Source organism: Ovis canadensis, chromosome 2 (genome assembly GCF_042477335.2).
Source record: "Ovis canadensis isolate MfBH-ARS-UI-01 breed Bighorn chromosome 2, ARS-UI_OviCan_v2, whole genome shotgun sequence".
Taxonomy (NCBI): domain Eukaryota; kingdom Metazoa; phylum Chordata; class Mammalia; order Artiodactyla; family Bovidae; genus Ovis; species Ovis canadensis.
The window spans coordinates 90,170,066-90,192,384 of record NC_091246.1 but is presented as its reverse complement, the minus strand read 5'-3'; the positions used below and the strand labels follow the sequence as shown (position 1 = coordinate 90,192,384).

Here is a 22,319-nt window from a genome sequence, read left to right as displayed (position 1 = left end):
CAGCATCAGAGTCTTTGCCAATGAGTCACCCCTTCACATGAGGTGGCCAAAGTACTGGAGTTTCACTTTACCATCTTACCTTCCAAAGAAATCCCAGGGCTGATCTCCTTTAGAATGGACTGGTTGGATCTCCTTGCAGTCCAAGGGACTCTCAAGAGTCTTCTCCAATACCACAGTTCAAAAGCATCAATTTTTTGGTGCTCAGCCTTCTTCACAGTCCAACTTTCACATCCATACATGACCACAGGAAAAACCATAGCCTTGACTAGATGGACCTTAGTCGGCAAAGTAATGTCTCCGCTTTTGAATATGCTATCTAGGTTGGTCATAACTTTCCTTCCAAGGAGTAAGTGTCTTTTAATTTCATGGTTGCAGTCACCATCTGCAGTGATTTTGGAGCCCAAAAAAAAAATAAAGTCTGACACTGTTTCTACTGTTTCCCCATCTATTTCCCATGAAGTGATGGGACTAGATGCCATGATCTTCTTTTTCTGAATATTGAGCTTTAAGCCAACTTTTTCACTCTCCTCTTTCACTTTCATCAAGAGGCTTTTTAGTTCCTCTTCACTTTCTGCCATAAGGGTGGTGTCATGCATACCTGAGGTTATTGATATTTCTCCTGGCAATTTTGATTCCAGCTTGTGCTTCTTCCAGTCCAGCGTTTCTCATGATGAAACTCTGCATATAAGTTAAATAAGAAGGGTGAAAATATACATAGAGCCTTGACGTACTCCTTTTCCTATTTGGAACCAGTCTCTTGTTCCATGTCCAGTTCTAACTGTTGCTTCCTGACCTGCATAGAGATTTCTCAAGAGGCAGGTCAGGTGGTCTGGTATTCCAATCTCTCTCAGAATTTTCCACAGTTTATTGTGATCCACACAGTCAAAGGCTTTGGCATAGTCAATAAAACAGAAATAGATGTTTTTTTGGAACTCTCTTGCTTTTTCGATGATCCAGTGTATGTTCGCAATTTGATCTCTGGTTCCTCTGCCTTTTCTAAAACCAGGTTGAACATCAGGAAGTTCACAGTTCACATATTGTTGAAGCCTGGATTGGAGAATTTTGAGTATTAATTTACTAGCGTGTGAGATGAGTAAAACTGTTTGGTAGTTTGAACATTCTTTGGCATTGCCTTTCTTTGGGATTGGAATGAAAACTGACCTTTTCAGTTCCATGCCCACTGCTGAGTTTTCCCAATTTGCTGGCATATTGAGTGCAGCACTTTCACAGATTCATCTTTCAGGACTTGAAATAGCCAAGGAGTTCATAGTTCATTTCTGTTCAAACTCCGTGATCTCCAGCTAGAAACACACAGATTGCAATGTCCTCAAGCAGATCCCAGGCTCCACACTCACCCTGCACTCCTGCCATCTGGTTGGTATCCAGTCTGAGTTTCATTTGTGACAAAGACACTTGTAGTTTCCTGTGTTCAGGGCCCAGAAGTGTTTTCCGGTCAAACTCATGAAGTAGGTCATGACCTGCTCTAGTTTTCAGGGCTTTAAAAATCTGTCTTGATGCTGATGCCTTTTGAAGATGCATGCTGGAATCATATCCCCAACTGCCTATTTCACAGCTGGTACCTACTGAGCACACATTATGCTGAAATCAAAAGCATTTTGATTGCACGTGTTTAAGCAACTAATCCATATGATTTGACATTTCAAAAAAGTTCATGAAACTCTCCAATGAAAAACTGGCTACATAAAAAAATGGATGTTTGATAGATGATTCCTGATGAAAAGACATGAGAGGAAAAAGGAATTTGTTAGTTGAGATTTGTTATTTGAGAGAAATATCAATAACCTCACATACGCAGATGACACCACCCTTATGGCAGAAAGTGAAGAGGAACTAAAAAGCCTATTGATGAAAGTGAAAGAGGAGAGTGAAAAAGTTGGCTTAAAACTCAACATTCAGAAAACAAAGATCAGGGCATCTGGTCACATCACTTCCTGGGAATAGATGGGGAAACAGTGGAAAGAGTGTCAGACTTTACATTTTTGGGCTCCAAAATCACTGCAGATGGTGACTGCAGCCATGAAATTAAAAGATGCTTACTCCTCAGAAGGAAAGTTATGACCAACCTAGATGGCATATTCAAAAGCAGAGACATTACTTTGCCAACAAAGGTCCGTCTACTCAAGGCTATGGTTTTTCCAGTTGTCATGTATGGATGTGAGAGCTGGACTGTGAACAAACCTGAGTGCTGGAGAACTGATGCTTTTGAACTGTGGTGCTGGAGAAGACTCTTGAGAGTCCCATGGACTGCAAGGAGATCCAACCAGTCCATTCTAAAGGAGATCAGCCCTGGGTGTTCTTTGGAAGGAATGATGCTAAATGCTCCAGTACTTTGGCCATCTCATGGGAAGAGCTGACTCATTGGAAAAGACTCTGATGCTGGGAGGGATTGGGGGCAGGAGGAGAAGGGGACGACAGAGGATAAGATGGCTGGATGGCATCAAGGCTCAATGGACGTGAGTCTGAGTGAACTCCAGGAGTTGGTGATGGACAGGGAGGCCTGGAGTGCTGCAATTCATGGGGTCGCAAAGAGTCAGACACAACTGAGCAACTGAACTGAACTGAACTGAACTGACTGAGTCATAATTTGTCAAATATGGCATTCCCTCAGTGAAGAGAGATATATACGAAGTAGCAATTTTGAAAACATTACTGAGGATTTTGCTTCCGTTAAAGCCAGCAACTTACAAGTTCTGTTGTGGCATAAGGAAAATATTTCAACTTGATGTGAGTTTAAGACGTATATATTTTAAAAGATTTTTCAGACAATTAACATTACAGGAGAAATTTACCTTTTATATTAATAGTGAATGAAATAATTTTCTCTTTCCCTTGGGGCGCCTTTAAGTCTCAGTCTTGTCCCCATGTCTTCCTTCCCACTGGAAGGTCACAGTATCAGGCAGATTTCTGTCTGGACGTCGTCTTCTATTCTTCCACTCATTTCCCATATTCAGGTAATTTGGTAGCAGCAAGTATGCTTTACCTATAGCCACAAGTACCATCAGCTTGGAGTTTTCTACACAGGATTCACTGAATCGTTTGTAATCCAATCTGAGCAGGGGTCATCACTCTCAAGGATCTTGTCCATCATGTATCTCAATTTTATGGTGAGGATCACTTAACAATCTATGAGTCATCTTGGACAGTTAAATGCGATTCTTTTATAATTATTAGAATTATTAATTTTGTCAAGCAGAGTTAGACTCTCAGTAATAACTACCACTTGATAATTTCAGTTTGCTTCTTATACAAAATAATCAGGACACTTTGTAAATCGCTCAGCTTATCGAGAATTTGGAGGGAGACATTAATGGAAATAAGAGATTTGTAACATTGAGGTATGAAATAACAAAGGGACAGCTTGTGTTAAAAGCAAAAGAGGGAAATAAGTGAGAGTTCAGGACATGCAGTGGGCTCAGGTGTTTATGCTGTGGATGGGAGTGTGGAATCTGACCTTCATTATTAGATTAATTCATTCACATAAAGTCTTAGCAGGGGGCTCTTGGAAAGGAGAATATTAACTCATTTCCCTATGTTGGAAGGATTAAGTGAGTCCCTTTAGAGGCTGAGGAATTTGTAGCTGTTGTCACTGTCATTTTTGATGAAGACTGAGTGTCTGGGGAATTTGTCTGGTGAAAGTGTTAGTGGCTCAGTCGAGTCTGACATTTGGTGACCCCCATGAACTGTAGCCTGTCAGGCTCCTCTGCCCATGGGATTCTCCAAGCAAGAATACTGGAGTGGGTTACCATTTCCTTCTCCAGGGGATCTTCCCGACTCAGGGATTGAACCCTGGTCTCCTGCATTGCAGGCAGATTCTTTACCATCTGAGCCACTAGGGAAGCCTGGTAGGTCCTTGGTAATTAGGTTCACAGTATAACATTTATAACATTTAATGAGTAAACAATCCAGGATGGATATGCCATAAAAAGTGAGGGTAGCATCAGGGAATGTGTTCTTTCTCCTCAAATAAATACCAAGAATGAAATAGATCCTAAGGAATCCTTGCCATAAACACAATACCTTGGTATCTTCTTATTACCATGTCACAGACTGAATGTGTGTATGTTCCCCAAAATCACATATTGAAACCCTCCCCCTCGAGACTCCCTGAGGGTCCAGTGGCCAGGACTCCATGCTCCCACAGCAGGGAGCCTGAGTTGGATCTCTGGTCAGGGAACTAGATCCTGCATGTGGCAAGCAAGACTTCCCATGGCCCAAGTAAAAACCCTGGATGAAGCAAGGAAGATCCAAGATCCAGCATGCTTCAACTAAGACGTGGCCCCGTCAAATAAGGACATAAAATAAGTATTTTTAAAATTCTTAAAAAACCTGCAGAAACCCAACCCATCAATATGATCCTATCACAAACTGGAATATTAGGGAGATTGTTAGGGTACAGCTCAGTTCAGTTCAGTCACTCAGTCGTGTCCGACTCTTTGCGACCCAATGAACTGCAGCACGCCAGGTCTCCCTTTCCATCACCAACTCCCAGAGTTCACTCAAACTCGTGTCCATCGAGTCAGTGATGCCATCCAGCCATCTCATCTTCTGTCGTCCCCTTCTCCTCCTGCTCCCAATCCCTCCCAGCATCAGAGTCTTCTCCAATGAGTCAAATCTTCGCATGAGTTGGCCAAAGTATTAGAGTTTCAGCTTTAGCATCATTCCTTCCAAAGAACACCCAGGAATGATCTCCTTTAGAATGGACTTGTTGGATCTCCTTGCAGGCCATGAGACTCTCAAGAGTCTTCTCCAACACCACAGTTCAAAAGTATCAGTTCTTCAGCGCTCAGCTTTCTTCACACTCCAACTCTCACATCCATACATGACTACTGGAAAAACCATAGCCTTGACTAGATGGACCTTTGTTGATGAAGTAACGTCTCTGCTTTTCAATATGCTATATAGGTTGCTCATAACTTTCCTTCCAAGGAGTAAGCGCTTTTAATTTTTGCAATCAATAAAATTCAGCTATTACTTTTAATGTCATAATTTTACTGTTACCCACATTAAGATCAGGATCTTTTGGAATTATTTCATTCCCTGTCATTCTAGTTTTTTCGAAGCATCTTCTCATTACCCAAATGGATTTATCAACTACACAGATGCTAGGCAAGGCTGGTCTCCTAAACCCTGCCAGAAAGGGTTTGTGTTCTAGCAAATGGGGTTCTGAGTGCCCATCTCTCTTCCTTCTCCGCTTATACTGATGACATGTGGATTAAAGAAAAGGAAAATCAGCTAGCTGGTCTTACAAAGCTGAGGGCAGGCAACTGACCCAGGACTTGGCCTTCATTGAGCTTCTGTAAGAAGCAGCCCTGTCCCAGTCTTTCTGTTGTTCATGTTGGCCTCATCCTTCCCCTCTGCCACAGCCTGCTCCCCAGCTGTGCTGCACTGCAGTTTGCTAACTCAGAATAATACATCATTACCTCAGGGGAAAAGCCCTTCCCTTCTTTCATACTCAGGACATTGAGACTTTCCCTTGTTTTCTTCTTGCCCACAAAACAACTGTGGAAGTTTACTTTCTAGGAAAGTTGCAAAGAGAAACAAAAAAGAAATCTAACGTCTTGAAAGTGAAAGAGATGCGGCCTCTCTGGCTTCTTTACTTCCCTTTCTTGTTCTCACCTCATCATGAAATAGAACCAGAGCAGAGGCAGGAATACCAACATTGTCCAATAAGTCACTAAGTGTGTATAAATGTATAAACGAAAAATTACACTCGAGTAAAGGAAAGAAGGCTATTTCTTCTGATCTAGTGCCCCGGATCTCACTGCCCTGCAATCTCAGAGGAGACAGAAACAGAGGAACAGAGATGCCCAGTAGAATCAAGTGCCTGAATCAATGACCGAATCTCATTAGATTCTGAGACATAAGCTTCCAAAAAGAGACAACCCCATCACTGAATCTCCTTCCGCCAGCTCAGAAACTCTGAGCAGAACAAGAGTTGAAGAGTTTAAGTAAAAGTCTTGAATAATGAAACCTATACCTGGCAAAGTAAATATTATTTATCTATTAAATGGAAAATAATTGTAGTTGGAAACTCCTCCACTAACTTGCACAAACACACTTTTGCCCTCAGCATCTGAGCACTGCTGACACTTTAGACACCTGGGGACACGGGTCAGGAGAAGAGGAGGTCACCACTGAGCACTAGGGTCCTTCACACAAAAACTCCAGGGGAGAGGTTGGGGTTTCGGGAAGACAATTCATTTTCCCAACCAGTCAATAAGCCCTCCACAGAAAGGAGGTTTTCGAGTCCTCAGGATGTGGTGAGCCTGCCCTCAGGGAGGGAGAGAGTCCAGCAGGTGAGGAAGGGGACTCAGTCACTCCAGAGGACAGGGGTGGCTCCATGTGATCTCTCCCTTGTGAGTGAGGTGCTGCTGGGAAAATACAATTATCCTGGATGTAGAGTCTCCTCACCCATGTTCCCTGAGAAGAACCAGGATTCTGGTGGGGGTATTGGTCCAGTCTGTGGAGGACGACAGGTCTCCAGCAAGAAAAAGGTGGAAAGAAGGGTGATGTCTGTAATAGTCCTGCCCTCATGGTTCCCTGAAGGGCAGGGATCTGCAGGACATGTTCTAGAAAGAAGAGGAATGTGGGAGGAATTCAAGGACTGATAATAATCAGCCTCTTCTCTAAATCAAACACTAAAGAAAACTCATCATTTGTTTCCAAGAGCTTAACTGCCAGACTGATCTGGTAAATCCCTTATGTACGGAATCCATAGAGCAGACAGAGCCTGGCTTCCTAAGGAACCAAAGAGGGAAAAATGGAGCTTCAGAGCAAGCCAAAAATACATTCTTGGATGAGGGGAGAGCAACACTTATGCATGAGAGATAAAGGGCAATGAAGTGTGTAATTACAGATGTCCATCAATTCTGACTTAAGAGAAAGACTTTCTCATTTGATTGAAAAACATCCATTTGGATGGGCACATCTGAAGTGACTAGGAAAAGGCAAAATTAATAGTCTAGAAGGAAGAACATTTCTTTGACTGTCTTGAGAATACATAACAGAAAACCAAAAAAGGAAGTAAAAGTGCATAGAAATGATTAGAAAATGAAAATTACCATGTCCCCTATTTAATGGCCTCACTTAGAAAGCATGGCATCAGAGAACCCACCTCAAGGTTCCACCAGACACCGTCTCAGCCAGGCCAGCAGCAGCCGCATCTTCCCCATGGCCTTCGTGCTCTCTCTACTCATGGCCCTGGTGCTGGTCAGTTATGGCCCGGGAGGATCCCTGGGCTGTGACCTGTCTCAGAACCATGTTCTCATTGGCAGGAAGAACCTCAGGCTCCTGGGCCAAATGAGGAGACTCTCCCCTCGCTTCTGTCTGCAGGACAGAAAAGACTTCGCTTTCCCCCAGGAGATGGTGGAGGGGGGCCAGCTCCAGGAGGCCCAGGCCGTCTCTGTGCTCCATGAGATGCTCCAGCAGAGCTTCAACCTCTTCCACACAGAGAGCTCCTCTGCTGCCTGGGACACCACTCTCCTGGAGCAGCTCCGCACTGGACTCCATCAGCAGCTGGATGACCTGGACACCTGCCTGGGGCAGGTGATGGGAGAGGAAGACTCTGCCCTGGGAAGGACGGGACCCACCCTGGCTGTGAAGAGGTACTTCCAGGACGTCCATGTCTACCTGAAAGAGAAGGAATACAGCGACTGTGCCTGGGAAACCGTCAGAGTGGAAATCATGAGATCCTTGTCTTCATCAGTCAGCTTGCAAGAAAGGTTAAGAATGATGGATGGAGACCTGAGCTCACCTTGACATGACTCTTTCTGATGAAGATGCCCCGTCATCCTTGGAAACTCACCTGGGGTCATTTCAGAAGACTCTGAATTCTGCTTTAGCCACCAAATTTGTTGAATTAACTCAGCCAATACATGTCTGTAGTAATAAGCATGTAGATATAAAAGAAATCAAGTGCAGGGGTATCAATCCATAAGCGATGACCTCCCTGATGTTATTTATTTATTCTTTATTTATTTAGGTAATGGAATGTTTTATCTTATCATATTTATATTTTCATATAAAAATGTGTATGTTTACATTGTATTAAAATTTAGAAGATATATTTCTCTATTTTATTAAAATTGTCATTTGGTTTATTTATTAAATAGTTATCAAGATAAATTTCTTGAGTTTTTATTTTGAAAACCTAAATTCTTATTTTGTCTTCAAATACCTATCACAAAATGGTATTTCTTCACTTTATACGGTGAAACAGTTCTATCACTTTCTAACAAATGTCTGTGAAAAGGAGGAATTCTGAGACTCTTCTGTGGTGCAGTTCTTAGGACTCTGAGTTTTTCATCCAGGGAGCCTGGTTGAGGAACTGACATCCTATAAGCTGTGGAGGGTGCCCAAAAGAAAAAAGGTAGAAAGGAGATTATGAATCGTAGAAAATGGCTAGTCTCCATGTCATAGGCATAACTAATTTATACCCACTCGTTAAAGACTGGTTGATGTACGTATCTGAGGGAAGCAGTCACCTCCTGTGGGAAAGCTGAGGACACACCCTGGTGACTGGCTGCTCCTGACTCCTGTTGCTCTCTCTCCCGCCTTCTCCTCAGGACTGCCTTACTGAGCAATTCACTCCCTTCCACAGTAACTTCACTGCCTCCACACGGGAGCTCTGTTCTGTGCTGGTTTCTAGCTGCATGGTGTAGTCAGAGTGGAAGCCCCAGGAAGAGAGCCCAAGTGAGAGGAGAGTTCTAGAAATTCCAAAACCTCTGAATCCCAGCTCTGCTAGTTACCAATACTGTAACCCTGAAAAGTCTCACAAACACAACAGGTCAGTTTCCTCATCTTTAATATGAGGACAGTAAGAGTGGTTTTCATACAATTACTGTTTGGATTCAATGAGTCCAAATCACACAAGAGGCATCACGCGCTCCTGGCAGAAATCATCAGGACAGTGAGAATCACTGGCGATGGGGGAGCCTGGTGGGCTGCCGTCTACGGGGTCGCACAGAGTCGGACACAACTGAAGTGACTTAGCAGCAGCAGCAGCAGCAGCACATACATCATGGGAGGTCAATCTGCATATGTGGAGTCTAGGATCCTGGAGTAGGGTGAGGAAGGGAGAGGAAGTTTTCTACACTTGGCCACTCCTGAGAAAAGAGTCTTCCTAAACTGTTCAAATGGAGGCAAGAAGACCAAGGCAGGCTGGGGAATGCAGAGACAGCTAAGAGATGTGAGAACCAGTAGCTGCCATGATCAATATGACTCTAAAGAAGTAAAAGGGTTTCTTAAGCTTATTTATATATATTAAACACACATGTCATCGCTAAACTTTTAAATAATTCATACAAAGGAATGCCTAACCTTTTCTTCTAGGAGGATTCACTGTAATCCTATACCGTTAACAATTTAATGGGTATCCTTCTAGACATTTGATACGTAGTTAACAAATCTATACATATGAACATACTAATGTATACCATATAAACATACATTTACATCCATTTGTCATATACTTCAGTTTCTCATTTATTTATCAGTTCAGTTCAGTCGCTCAGTCGTGTCCGACTCTTTGCAATCCCATGAATCACAGCATGGCAGGCCTCCCTGTCCATCACCAACTCCAGGAGTTCACTCAAACTCATGTCCATTGAGTCAGTGATGCCATCTAGCAATCTCATCCTCTGTCATCCCCTTCTCCTCCTGCCCCCAATCGCTCCCAGCATCAGAGTCTTTTCCAATGAGTCAACTCTTTGCATGAGGTGGCCAAAGTACTAGAGTTTCAGCTTCAGCATCATTCCCTCCAAAGAAATTCCAGGGCTGATCTCCTTCAGAATGGACTGGTTGGATCTTCTTGCAGTCCAAGGGACTCTCAAGAGTCTTCTCCAACACCACAGTTCAAAAGCACAAATTCTTTAGCGCTCAGCCTTCTTCACAGTCCAACTCTCACATTCATACATGACCCCAGGAAAAACCATAGCCTTGACTAGACGGACCTTTGTTGGCAAAGTAATGTCTCTGCTTTTGAATATGCTATCTAGGTTGGTCATAACTTTACTTCCAAGGCGTAAGCATCTTTTAATTTCATGGCTGCAGTCACCATCTGCAGTGATTTTGGAGCCCCTCAAAAATAAAGTCTGACAGTTTCCACTGTTTCCCCATCTATTTCCCATGAAGTGATGGGACAAGATGCCATGATCTTCATTCTCTGAATGCTGAGCTTTAAGCCAACATTTTCACTCTCCTCTTTCACTTTCATCAAGAGGCTTTTGAGTTCCTCTTCACCTTCTGCCATAAGGGTGGTGTCATCTGCATATCTGAGGTTATTGATGTTTCTCCCGGGAATCTTGATTCCAGCTTGTGCTTCTTCCAGCCCAGCGTTTCTCATGATGTTCTCTGCATATAAGTTAAATGAGCAGGGTGACAATATACAGCCTTGATGCACTCCTTTTCCTATTTGGAACCAGTCTGTTGTTTCATGTCCAGTTCTAACTGTTACTTCCTGACCTGCATATATGTTTCTCAAGAGGCAGGTCACTTGCAAATAGATCTTTGAGATTTTTCTTCATTAGCAGCAGCAGTACATAAAAATGGATTGCTAGTTATAAATTGCTGCCTTATGTGTTTACTGCAAAACTAAGATAATCATAATAACTTGTCTTGAAAGTGTAGTAAGATTAATTGCCTTAATTTATAGCACATGCTCAGAATGGTACCAGACACTTCCCAAGTGCTCCTGACATATTAACTGTTTTATTTGAATCTGGTTAGAAGATTATTTCCTGAGGTTCTGGATCTGTGGTCAGGAAGATGAAGCAGTTCCCAGAGAGCTGTTCAGAGACACATTTCTGCAGCTCACCCACCCCCGAGTGAGAAGAGAAATAGCCATTCACTGGGATGAGGAGGCCAAGAAGGTTGCAACAATACCCAGAGTTCTAGACAGAAACATTCCTGTGTGGCACACAGGCCAGCTGTCCACAAGACTGACCCCCACCCTCACTGGATTCTTGGTCCTCCTAGAGTTTAGGACCTCAGAGAATCAGTCAGGAAGACACCGGCATCTGGCAGGCAGTCAGGAGGATCCTCTGCTCTGAGCACTCAACTCAGCCAGGAGGCCAGGCCAGAGGGGATTCCCAGGCTGGATCCTGAAATCCCTTTTGGCAGCTTGCATTTAGTTTCCTTTTCACTTGTTGCATCAACTCCCTTGCTATTTTTGCCTTCTGGGGTTCATGACGCAATCTCTGAGGATGTAACAAAACTCAAGGCACTTGTTGGTTTTGAGTATGTAGATGGCTTTGCTTTGGGCTGTTTCACTTTAAGGAAGATTCAGAAACTGCCTCAGAGACAGGAAACTAACCCAGCACCCACACAGTGGGACTTGGTCACATGTCAGCAGAGGGGGACCTCTAAGGCTTGTTCAGCAGCTGCAGCCAATGTGTTGTCCCTTTTAACCATTTTCTCAACCTTGGGTTAGCCTGACTCACTGCACCCCTGATAGTGATTTTGACAATTAAAGTCCAGCTCAGAGAAAGGCCTGGGATCTGAAGTAAATGCAGGCTTGATGCAGATGGGCATGTTCTGAAAGGGCCAGTCTGAGTGTCCAGCAGCAGCGGGTCCTGGCAGGAAACAGTGAAAACAAGGCCTGCGCTGTTCTTGCCTGGTCCTGGGCCACTGACCCTCTGATGGGAGCATTCTGAGAGTGACAGGGGTGCAGAGTGTGGGATCTTCTGGTTGGGTATGTTCTGGAGGTGTTAGGAGAGCTAGGCAGAGAGGCCTTCAGCCAAGGTCCTAGTTCCAGCTGCATCCTGAAGTGAGCTAGAAAAAAACTGTATGAGTCAATCCAAGACTTGTGACAAGATGTCCAGGGTATGAGAAAGGGCAAGAGAGAAGACTGCAACCAGAAGCACTTAGATGCTCTGCACATTGTCCCTCTCCACACCAGGTGGGAGGCCTGAGAAGGGGCTCTGGGCCCACCAGCTCTTGGCTGTGAGCACAGGGCAGCCCCAGCCTGGATGGATTCAGCCTCAGGTGCTGAGAGAGGTTGAAAGCGAGGCCGCAGCTCGAAGGTGGGAAGACACGTTCTAAATTGGCAGCATTTGCTTCTTTTGTTCATGAAGTGGTTAAGAAATATTTGCTAAATACTTGCTCACTAAATGACAGATAGTGTGAGTCTCAGTAGCAGGTGGCCTTGGCAGTCTCCTATTGTAGACTCTGTATTCCCTTCTCACGGATGCTGACCACCTCATCACATGCTTACGTGTCTTTTGCTCACTCAGAAGAAGAATTAGTTGGGCAAGTTGCTTAATCCTTATTGATGATCAAGAGGGAAAAAAAGACAATCTCAATGTAACAGAGAAACCTTTGATTCTTCATTAGTTTCTGGCCATCTAATCTGAATCAAATTTCAATTCTACACTTGTCCTTAGAGGCCAAAAGGCAAGGTAATTGGGCCTGTCAATGCTATATTCAAAAGGATTAAAGTCTAGGACTTCCCTGGCGGGCCAGTGGTTAAGAACTCACCTGCCAGTGCAGGGGACCAGGGTTCCAGCCCCACTCAGGGAGGATGACGTGTGCTGTGAGGTCCCTGCGCCTGTGCCCCACAACTACTGAGCTGGGCCCTGGAGTCTGTGCTCTGCAGCAGGAGAGAGCTCTGCAGGGAGAAGCCCGAGCAGCTCAGCTAGAGAGCAGCCCACGCTTGCTCCAACTGGAGAAAGCCCGCCTGCTGCCACAAAGAGCCAGTCCAGTCACAAACTATTATTAAAAATTACCCAGTCTACACTTTATGAAGAGCTCCTAATGCCTCTCCCTCCCCCCACCCTGCCCCCTCCCACACACACTCTGGTTGTAGCAACTTTTTATTTAGTTTCTTATTTTTGGTTCTGAGACTTGTGGGATCTTAGTTCTCTGACCAGGGATGGAACTCTGGGCTCCTGCCCTGAAAGCATAGAGTCCCAACCACTAGATCTCCAGGGAATTCCCAGATCTCCTTCATCTTTTACCTAATGTTCTTTTTCTCTTCTGGGATGTCATTTAGGATGCCCCGTTACCTTTAACTGCCACATCTTCTTAGCCACCTCTGGCTATGACAGTTTCTCAGTAGTAGACACTTTATGTTATTGTCAATGGTATCATTTTTAAATGTCATTTTCCAACTTTTAATTGCTCATATAAAAAAAGTGGTTGATTTTTAATGTTAGTCTTGTTTTCGTACTGCTCCCTCCAGCTTGAGCTGTGTTGGTCACCATGGAGCTGACAACCCCATGTGGCCAGCTGAGCGCTTGACTAGTCCAGCCTGAGCTGTACTATGACTAACACCATGTACTCTATTTTGAAGGCACTATGAAAAAGAAGAATGTAACTATCTCATTACTAATTTTGTATTGGTTTATGTTGAAATGCTAACATTTAGAAATATTGTTAAGTAAAATATACTGTTAAAATTATCTTTTTTCTGTTTACTCTTTTGATGTGGCTGCCAGAAAATTGTAAATTGCACATTCATATAAAAAGAAGTGATCTTTTAATTTCCTAGCTGCAGTCACCATCTGCACTGATTTTGGAGCCCAAGCAAAGAAAGTCTGTCACTGTTTCCATTGTTTCCCCATCTATTTACCATGAAGTGATAATGAGTTTGAACAAACTCCAGGAGGTACTGAAGGACAGGGAAGCCTGGCATTCTGCATTTCATGGGGTCGCAAAAAGTCAGAGCCGACTTAGCGACTGAAAAACAACAAGGTTGATAACGTTATGTGATGTCTTGCTCCTTATGGCTAAGGCCTCCAAAACAATTCAGAACAGCTTAGTTTAACAACATTCTATTTTGTTTTTTATATACATTATTTTTTCTTTTTATTTAAATATATTTAGTTAAGTGAATGATAATTGCTTTACAATATTGTGTTGGATTCTGCCATACAGCAACATGAATCAGCCACAGATATACATATCTCCCCTCCCTCTGGAACCTCTCCCACCCTTCTAGGAACATCACTCTATTGTAGATAGAAAAAAATAGGTGCCTTTGTTAAAATCATAAACTGCAAGTATTAATGTTTGGTAATAGCAGATTTGAGAATGAAACCTAATTCTTATGAGAAAGAAAACTCTTACAAACAAGCCCCCCTCTCCACAAATCTCATAATATGAAAAGAAAAATCTTTCGAAATGAACGAATCCTGTAATAATCAAGTTGAAAAGATGTGGCTTATATTTTTCTTTAACATTCAGCAATTCAGAGAAACTTTACAAACATTAGAAATTCTCAGTTTCTATATCTTTTTTCCCCATGGTATATATAAATTAAAATAGCAAGGAGCTTAAAGAAAAAGAGTTTTAGAGGCAACTAATAATTCAAATGACATGGGAAAACTGAAAGGGAGACCTGAAAGTGGGAAATTCCTCTCAAATAGTAAGAATGGAGGGCCACCCTCTATAAGTAGCCCACACTCAAGGAGGAAGGACATTCACTCTGCAAACTCTTGAAGACTCAGCTTCAGCATCTACTAGCAGAACAGGCAGCCCTGGGCCTGATTTCACCATGACCTACCAGTGCCTCCTCCAGATGGTTCTCCTGCTGTGTCTCTCCACCACAGCTCTTTGCAGGAGCTACAGCTTGCTTCGATTCCAACAAGGGCGGAGCCTTGAGGTGTGCCAGAACCTCCTGTGGCAGTTACCTTCAACTCCTCAACATTGCCTCGAGTTCAGGATGGACTTCCAGATGCCTGAGGAGATGAAGCAAGCACAGCAGTTCCGGAAGGAAGATGCCGTATTGGTCATGTATGAGATGCTCCAGCACATCTTCAATATTCTCACCAGAGACTTCTCCAGCACTGGCTGGTCTGAGACCATCATTGAGCACCTCTGTGAGGAACTCTATGGGCAGATGAATCGTCTGGAGCCAATCCAGAAGGAAATAATGCAGAAGCAAAACTCCACTATGGGAGACACGACCGATCTTCACCTGAGGAAATATTACTTCAACCTCGGGCAGTACCTGAAGTCCAAGGAGCACAACAGGTGTGCCTGGGCAGTCGTGCAAGTGCAATTGCTCAGGAACTTTTCTTTCCTGAAGAGCCTAACAGGTTACCTCCATGACTGAACATCTCCCACCTGTGGCTCTGGGAAGGGACAATGTGACTTTGAGGTGAGCCTCTTCAGCAGCAGAGGCTCTTGAAGTAACTGACATGCAAGGCACTGATTTCAATGGACAGTTAAAGACTAAGTTGTTTTTAAATTGATTTATGCATTATTTATTTATTTAAACTTTTATATGAGAAATAAATTATTTATGAAACAAAAGTCAATGTTGCAGTTTCAATGTCAATTTGATTTTTGTGACAACATATATTAAAAATTGCAGAGCACCTTGGAGACATTCATTGCCAAACAAGCCTGCAGAGTAGTAGCGTTTCTGGCCCCTGCCTTTGAGGAATTTAAAATACATGGCAGCCCTGTGGAATGTCCGAGTTATATGCACGCTCTCCATGTATCCACACAGTCTACCTGCGCTTGTCTTGTTCACTTCTTTAAATGTACCAAAGAGCTCAGGCCAGAGGGCCCATCTATATGATGTGGGCGTTTTTTCCTCTCTTTTTTTTTTCCAATTGGGGTAAAACATACACCACCTTACATTTGAGAGCCTTACAAAGTAAGACTTCTTTAAACCAATAAAGTTTGGGCAAATGCCAATTAATTTATAAAATTCTTACTAAAGTAAATGAAAAATTCTGACCTTCTAAATGTCCTCAGTTGCTTGTATACTCCAACCCTTATTTCCAACAACGCAGTCCTCAGAAAGAGGTTTCAGGAACATGAGTCGAAATTACTTAAGACTGTCTTGGGGGTCATTAGAAATTGTCAAAGATGGTAATTCACTCAATTAAAAATAAGTGAAAAGTGATCTTGGAAATATTAAATTTACATCCGTAAAAGAAAAGTAAAACGATATTAAATACTTGTTTTAGTACACAGAAAATATAGTTTAAATAAAGTTTAATAAAATGTACTGTTATATACAAAATATATTTTAATATTCTATGCTTAATATTTAAATGCCTTCTATAAATTTATTATAAAATTGGAAACGTGAGATATTTCTTTTAAAATAAGTATATAATTCAATATAAAATTAATTCAAACAAATAAAGTCTCTGCTTTTTCAAATATTCCTAGTTTTCAGCTATTCAAGACTTACTCCCCCACTTCAACGCGGAATCCTTGAGAGACCCTGAAAATTCCAGAGCATTCCAGGGGCGCACACTTCTTTGATCCCTGACCCAGGTGGTGGCCGCGCTCCTTCTCACCCCCAGAAAGTCCCCCAAACCGTCCCATGCTTGTTTGTGTCCTGGCCACCGCTGACTTCTCCTCTGGCTGCAACGCACTCCCAAGGTCCCATAGCCAGTCTCATCGCCTTGGCTGTTTCTCACGTTGTCCAAAATGGCTCTAAGCCCATAGCCTCACTGACTCCCCCTGGCTCCGCCTGGTGCTCAAGGTCCTCCCATCGTCCCATCTCTCACAGTCTCACCCCCACCGCCGGGTTTAACTCTGTCCACACCGCGGTGCCACCGCCCCAAGCCGATTGTCTCATCACCTGTGCTCGCTTTCACTTTGCCCGCAAAGCCGTCCCGTCAACTCGAAGCCAAAAGCCTCAGCGCTGCCACCGTGTTTCATTGTGTGCCCAACGCCTTTCCATCCTGCCTCAGCGAATAGTCTCGTCGCCACTTCCAGGGTCCCCTGTGTGGACCACACCCATCCATCGTCCGGTGGTCTCATCCCTCCGCAGGGTTTAACTTTGTCTCAAAGCTGTCCAATCGTCCCACCACCAGCAGTTTTTCGCCACCGTCCAGGTCACTTTGTCCGCCGCGGACTCCTCGTCTCACAGCCAAGCCGGGCTCCCCTGTGTGAGAAACGCCCTCCCATCACCCCGTAGCCAATAGTCTGCGATGTTCTGACAAGGTCTCATCGCCCATAGGCATCGTCCCAAAGCCAATAGTCTCAAAGCTGTCTAACCCAACGCCCACGCTGGCTTTCGTTTTGTCCCCAACGCTATGCATCCTCTGAAAACCAAGACTCCTTGCCACCGCCGACTTCCCCTTTTTGCCCAACGACCTCCCATGGTCCCAGCGCCTATAGGCTCATCGGCAAAGCGGTGTTTCAATTCAACTCCAAGGACATAGCCCAAGGTCTCATCCCACCGCCCTATTTCACTTTGTCCATAACGCCCTCCCAACGTGCCATAGGGAAGAGTCTCCTGGCCAGCGCCAGGATCCCCTAAGTGACCAACGCCCTCGCATAGTTCCCGTAACAAATGTCTCATCGCCGATGCTGCCTTTCACTTTGTCCGCAGCGCCGTCCACTCTTCTCAGAGCCACCACCACTTTCCCCTTTATGCCCAACGTCCGCCCGTGGTCCCATCGCCTGTAGGCTCACGGCCGCCTGCGGTTTCCCCTTTGTGCACCACATCGCTGTCCTGCCTTCCCATCGCCAAGAATCCCATCTCCCCCGCGGTGGTTCACTTTTCCTCAAAGCTGTCCCATACGCAGATCACCCAAGGCCTCATCCCCACCGCCCGGTTTAAATTGGACCTCAACTCTTGACACTGTCCCATAGCAAATGGGCTCATCGCCACCGCCGGGTATCGCCCCGTAGCCGATAGTATCATTGCCGCAACTGTGTTTCATTTTGTTCCAAACTCCCTCCCATAGTCCCACAGGGAATAGTCTTGGCTCCACCGCGGGATCGACCGTCCATTCCGGCCCCCACTCCGCCCCGCAATCGTGGTAAAGACAATAGTCTCATCGCGGCCACTGTGTTCCACTTGGTGCCGAACGCTCTCCCATCGACCCACAGCAGAGCGCCTCCTAGCCACCGCGGGATTCGACCGTGTGAGCAACGCCCCAGCAGGTCCCACAGCGAATAGTCTCTGAGCCGCCGCGCTCCGTGTGCGCAACGCCCACTCCCCCGTGTTTCACCTGGTGCACGACCCCCTCCCATCCTTCCTCAGCTTATCCTCTTTAAGCCAACGCGGGATTCCAGCGTGTTCGCCGCGCTCCCCCCACCCTCCATCAACGCGGCACGGCTGGTTGTCTTATCCCAGACACTGTGTTTCACTAGGTCAGCAACGGCCCATATGAGTTGGCAGCCAGTAGTGTCTTGCTCACCCTCTAGTTTCACTTTAGGGCACAGCGCTGAACATCCTCCCATCGCCAATAATCCCACCACCGCTGCCGGGTACCTTTCTCTGAGCTGCGGGTTCCCTTCGCCGGAAGTGAGCCCCAATCTGTAAAATCAGCCTCATCTCACTCAGAAACCCCACCTTGGGGGTTCCTTTCCTCAAACATGGCCAGTTCGAGCTGACATGTGGAAGAAAGGCCACTACTCAGGGGATCTTTCCGAAAATGCAATATTCTCTCTCCCTACTCAGGACAGCGGAAACCAGGCCATTCCCACAAAAGAGCTAATGATATGCGCACCCTGAATCAGTGCTCCTATTAAAAGCTCTGTGGAAACATTGCGTCCTGTCTCTCTAGCAGCCCCACGAGAGTCAACTGCAAACTCTGCCACGACTGCGATTCGAAAGCAAAAACGATCGATCCACAGAGTGCGCGCTCTCGCGCTCGCCTGGAGAAGCAGGCGGTCTGCGGGTCCATCTCAGCGCTCTTTCTCATCGTTTCGCGGTGCTCGCGCGCCCCCTGCCGGCCGTCAGCAGAAGCGCTGACATTCTCTATGGCCCACATCCACTTGCTGGTGGAAGGAGCTGCTGCATCCCTGCTTGCTCTCTTCGCTGGAACGAGCCTGGGATCCACCGCCAGAAACACAGGGAAATCTTCAAACACCTGAAACAGATGCAAAGGATCCGCTCTCAGTCGGGCCTGAAGGACAAAGCCACTTCACATTTCCTCGGAAAAGAGAGATGATCACTCCAGTGCAGATGACTCAGGGCCCCTGCAACCACTATCTGATGCTCCAGCAAAGCTTCCAACTCTTCACCACGGAGGACAGCCGTGCTACCCTGAAGCCAGGATCAGAGCCTGAAACAACTGGAGCCCATGGAAGGAGACAGTCTGTGCAGTTCTCACGGGACTTCCTGCCCGGGAGTATTTCCAGGGCATCCATCTCTATTCAGGAGCTGGAATACAGCCACTTTGCCTGAGAGGCTGTCAGAGTGGAAATGAAAAGTGCCTTTCCCTCATGTACGAATCCTGAAAGAAATGGCAACAATAAGGGTGTTTATATTTGTAACACTCGCTAATGAATTCCATTATTGTTTGCTTCCTGTTCCAAAGCAATTGCAGCTTGTACTTTCTCAGGCACTGAAAACCGAAATGAAAATCATGATTTTTCAGAAGCAGGTGTGGACAGCAGAACAGAATGTCTTTTCTTGCATAAAGATCTTTTGATCATCATTGAAAAGATCTCTTGATGTCTGTGGGGCTGGTATTTTCTATACTCAGAGTCCAGTTTCTTTCCATGGACAGGTTTCCAGGATCCACTGTTCTTCAATATCTTTTTCAGTTAAGTCTAGGTGCTATAGAGATAAAGAATAAACTGTGTGGATTTTCATCATCATAGAAACTTATCTTTCCTTCTCTGAAGAACACAATGCAGGCCTTCCGGATCAGGCGAATCTTCTGGTTTGCTCTCATTCAAAGGGTGATTCAGGGACATGGGTACCTTCTGTTCTGTGGCTTCTTCCATCATCAATATATGACTTCATGTTTGTCTGTGGTACTTAGATCTAGTACACGCGGCAGTAAAGACATGAAGTCTGGTGGCTCACAGGGGATGCTTCCAAGCGCCAAGACTATGCAGGGTGAGAGCCCTTCCTCTCACGTTCCCTGGCCTGGATTTATCCTCATGGGAATCTCACTGCAAGCAAGTTGGGAAACTGTTGGGTGATGAATGGATGAAGAGATAAGTTCAGGGTGCTGACTTTCAAAAATGCACAACACGAAAGTTGCAGGTTAAGTGTTTGGGGAGCAAAATGAGGACTGCAGCCCAGGAGACAGCACCTCAGATAGTTCTGAGAAGCTGTTCCAAAGACACACAGAGGGATATATGTGATTTTGGTGAAGAGGCAATACATGCAATCATGTGCCTATTTTTTGTGGATGTTTTCTGCCAGTGTCGTGAAGGTTTCTTGGAGTTACAAGAAGCAGTTGTCACCATGAAGGGTTTCCATGCTTTTCTAGCTATGAGGAGACAGAAGAACAATTGAGTTAAAATGGGCTCCTGAAAATAGCTCACCTTCTGAAGACTTGCTCTGCCAGTTTTCCCTGCACACAGAATGCCTCACTTCTGCTTTCCACCCGAGATTCCTTTCCAGGGTTGTTGAAAACCAGCAGCTGCAAGAGCACATGATTTAATCCTTGTAGGTAGGTGGCAAGTGCCAATGGAACGTGCTAGTTTGTACTTGACAGGGCATGAGGCCAGGTTTCACATTTGCACTATTTGTTCAAATGAAGGTCTGGTAGGGGTCGAGGGGAACAAGGATTGTTCTTGCTTTCACACACTTCCTTAAAATACAGTCTGACCCAAATGCTTTCTCTCCAAGTTCAGCTTTGGTGAGAATGACAAGAATGCCTGTCATAGTTCACAGTATCATCAGCTGTTTGAAAGAAACTTCCAAGCTGATCCCTGAAGTCATTGCCTGCAGGGAAATATCCACAGTGCAGACACATTACAGGCTGTTTCCTTACTACCTGAGGGAGACAAGAAAAGAATAATCAGGCAGTTCCTTGCAACTAGGTGAGGATGACTGAAGAAAAAGTGATGAGTGAGTCTTCCATTTGGGTCCAGGCCCAAGAGCCTCATCCTGATCTTCTACATATTGCAAATGGAAAGTTGAAGACAGTCTTCCTAATAATGATCTTCAAAAAATAACTCACACATGCTGTGTGCGAGGACAAAAAAAACAAAAGCAAATTTTTGTATCCACAAAGAGTTAAGAGATAAAATTAATCGCAATTGATGGAACAGTATATAAAGGATTTGACACATTACTATGCTCAGTCTATTAATACCACAGTCACTTAATTAGTCTAGCCGTTATCCTGCTGATGAGGTAACATTTATGGTGCAGCAAAATAAATAATACAGGATACAGTAGCAATTCAATAAACATTTGCTGTTCACCCTTTTATGTTAAAGTAGCAACACATATGTATATACTTATTTAATATATATTGTACAAGTGTGTGTATTTATATACGTGTATGTGTTTTTGTTCAGTCGCTTAGTTATATCCGACTGTCTGTGACCCTGTGAACTGTAGCATGCCAGGTATCCCCGTACTTCACTATCTCCCAAGTTTGCTCAAACTCATATCAATTGAGTCAGTCATCCTCTGTTGCCCCCTTCTCCTCCTGCCCTCAATCTTCGACAGCATCAGAGTCATTTTCAAAGGGTCGGTTTCTTCTCAGAAGGTGGCCAAAGTATTAGAGCTTCAGCTTCAGCATCAGTCCTTTCAATGCGTAGTCAGGGTTGATGTCCTTTAGGATTGACTGGTTTGATCTCCCTGCAGTCCAAGGGACTCTCAAGACTCTTCCTCAGTACCACAGTTCAAAAACATGAATTCTTCGGCGCTCACTTTCTTTATGGTCCAAATCGCATCCGTACATGACCACTGGGAAAACCATAGCCTCGACTACATGGCCCCTTGTTGGCAACGTGGCATCTCTGCTGTTTAGCACGCGGTCTAGGTTTCTCACATAATTTCTTCCAGGAGAAGAGTCTTTAATTTTGTGGCTGCAGGCACCGTCCGTGGTAAGTTTGGACCCCAAGAAAATGGAATCTGACAGGGTTGCCACTTCTTCCCCATCTATTTGCCATGAAGAGATGGGACTGTGTGCCATGATCTTTGTTTTTTGAATGCTGATGCAACTATATATGTATATGTATTTTTATGGGGGAGGTCTGGTTTAGCTGTGCCTCAAATTGTTTCCCTAAAAAGGTGGTTAATTTAGGTCAGGGAAACAATAGATGTTCTAGAGAGTCTGTTTTACATGATGGCTGAAGATTTTCAAAATTTGAATTTTTGAAATTGCTATTATCATGGAAAATTTATTTATTGAGATTGGCATATTCATTCCAAAAAATCCTCTCTGTTTTGTTTTCCATGCATACAATCTGAATTGTGATACACAAAATGAAATATTCTAAATACAAAAGAAATGTTTCAACAATTAGAACATTTAAATAGAATTTGGGACTACAACACTTCCATCTTAAATCCTGATGCTCGTCTAAGTTCAAATTAATAAAATCAAGTGTAACCACCGCTCCTGTCCAAGTGTTCAAGTGGTTAGAATGTGCCTTCTTAGCCCAGGCCAGTGTCCTGTCATGTC

The 22,319-nt window shown here is 44.5% G+C and overlaps 2 protein-coding genes across 2 annotated transcripts; both read left to right on the top strand.

Moving 5' to 3' along the window:
• Positions 1-7,191: 7,191 nt before the first annotated feature.
• Positions 7,192-7,779, top strand: LOC138434591 (interferon omega-1-like). Its single transcript, XM_069579404.1, has one exon. It carries the CDS (start codon positions 7,192-7,194, stop codon positions 7,777-7,779), a length of 588 nt encoding a protein of 195 aa, XP_069435505.1.
• A 6,733-nt stretch (positions 7,780-14,512) lies between these two features.
• On the top strand, positions 14,513-15,073 carry LOC138432674 (interferon beta-2-like). The gene has a single exon (XM_069574129.1). The coding sequence runs from the start codon at positions 14,513-14,515 to the stop codon at positions 15,071-15,073; it is 561 nt and encodes a 186-aa protein (XP_069430230.1).
• The last annotated feature ends 7,246 nt before the right edge of the window (positions 15,074-22,319 follow it).

What these genes read in the sequence shown, in the direction of transcription:
- LOC138434591 (XM_069579404.1), top strand. Translation starts at nt 7,192, where the DNA reads ATGGCCTTCGTGCTCTCTCTACTCATGGCCCTGGTGCTGGTCAGTTAT.
- LOC138432674 (XM_069574129.1), top strand. Translation starts at nt 14,513, where the DNA reads ATGACCTACCAGTGCCTCCTCCAGATGGTTCTCCTGCTGTGTCTCTCC.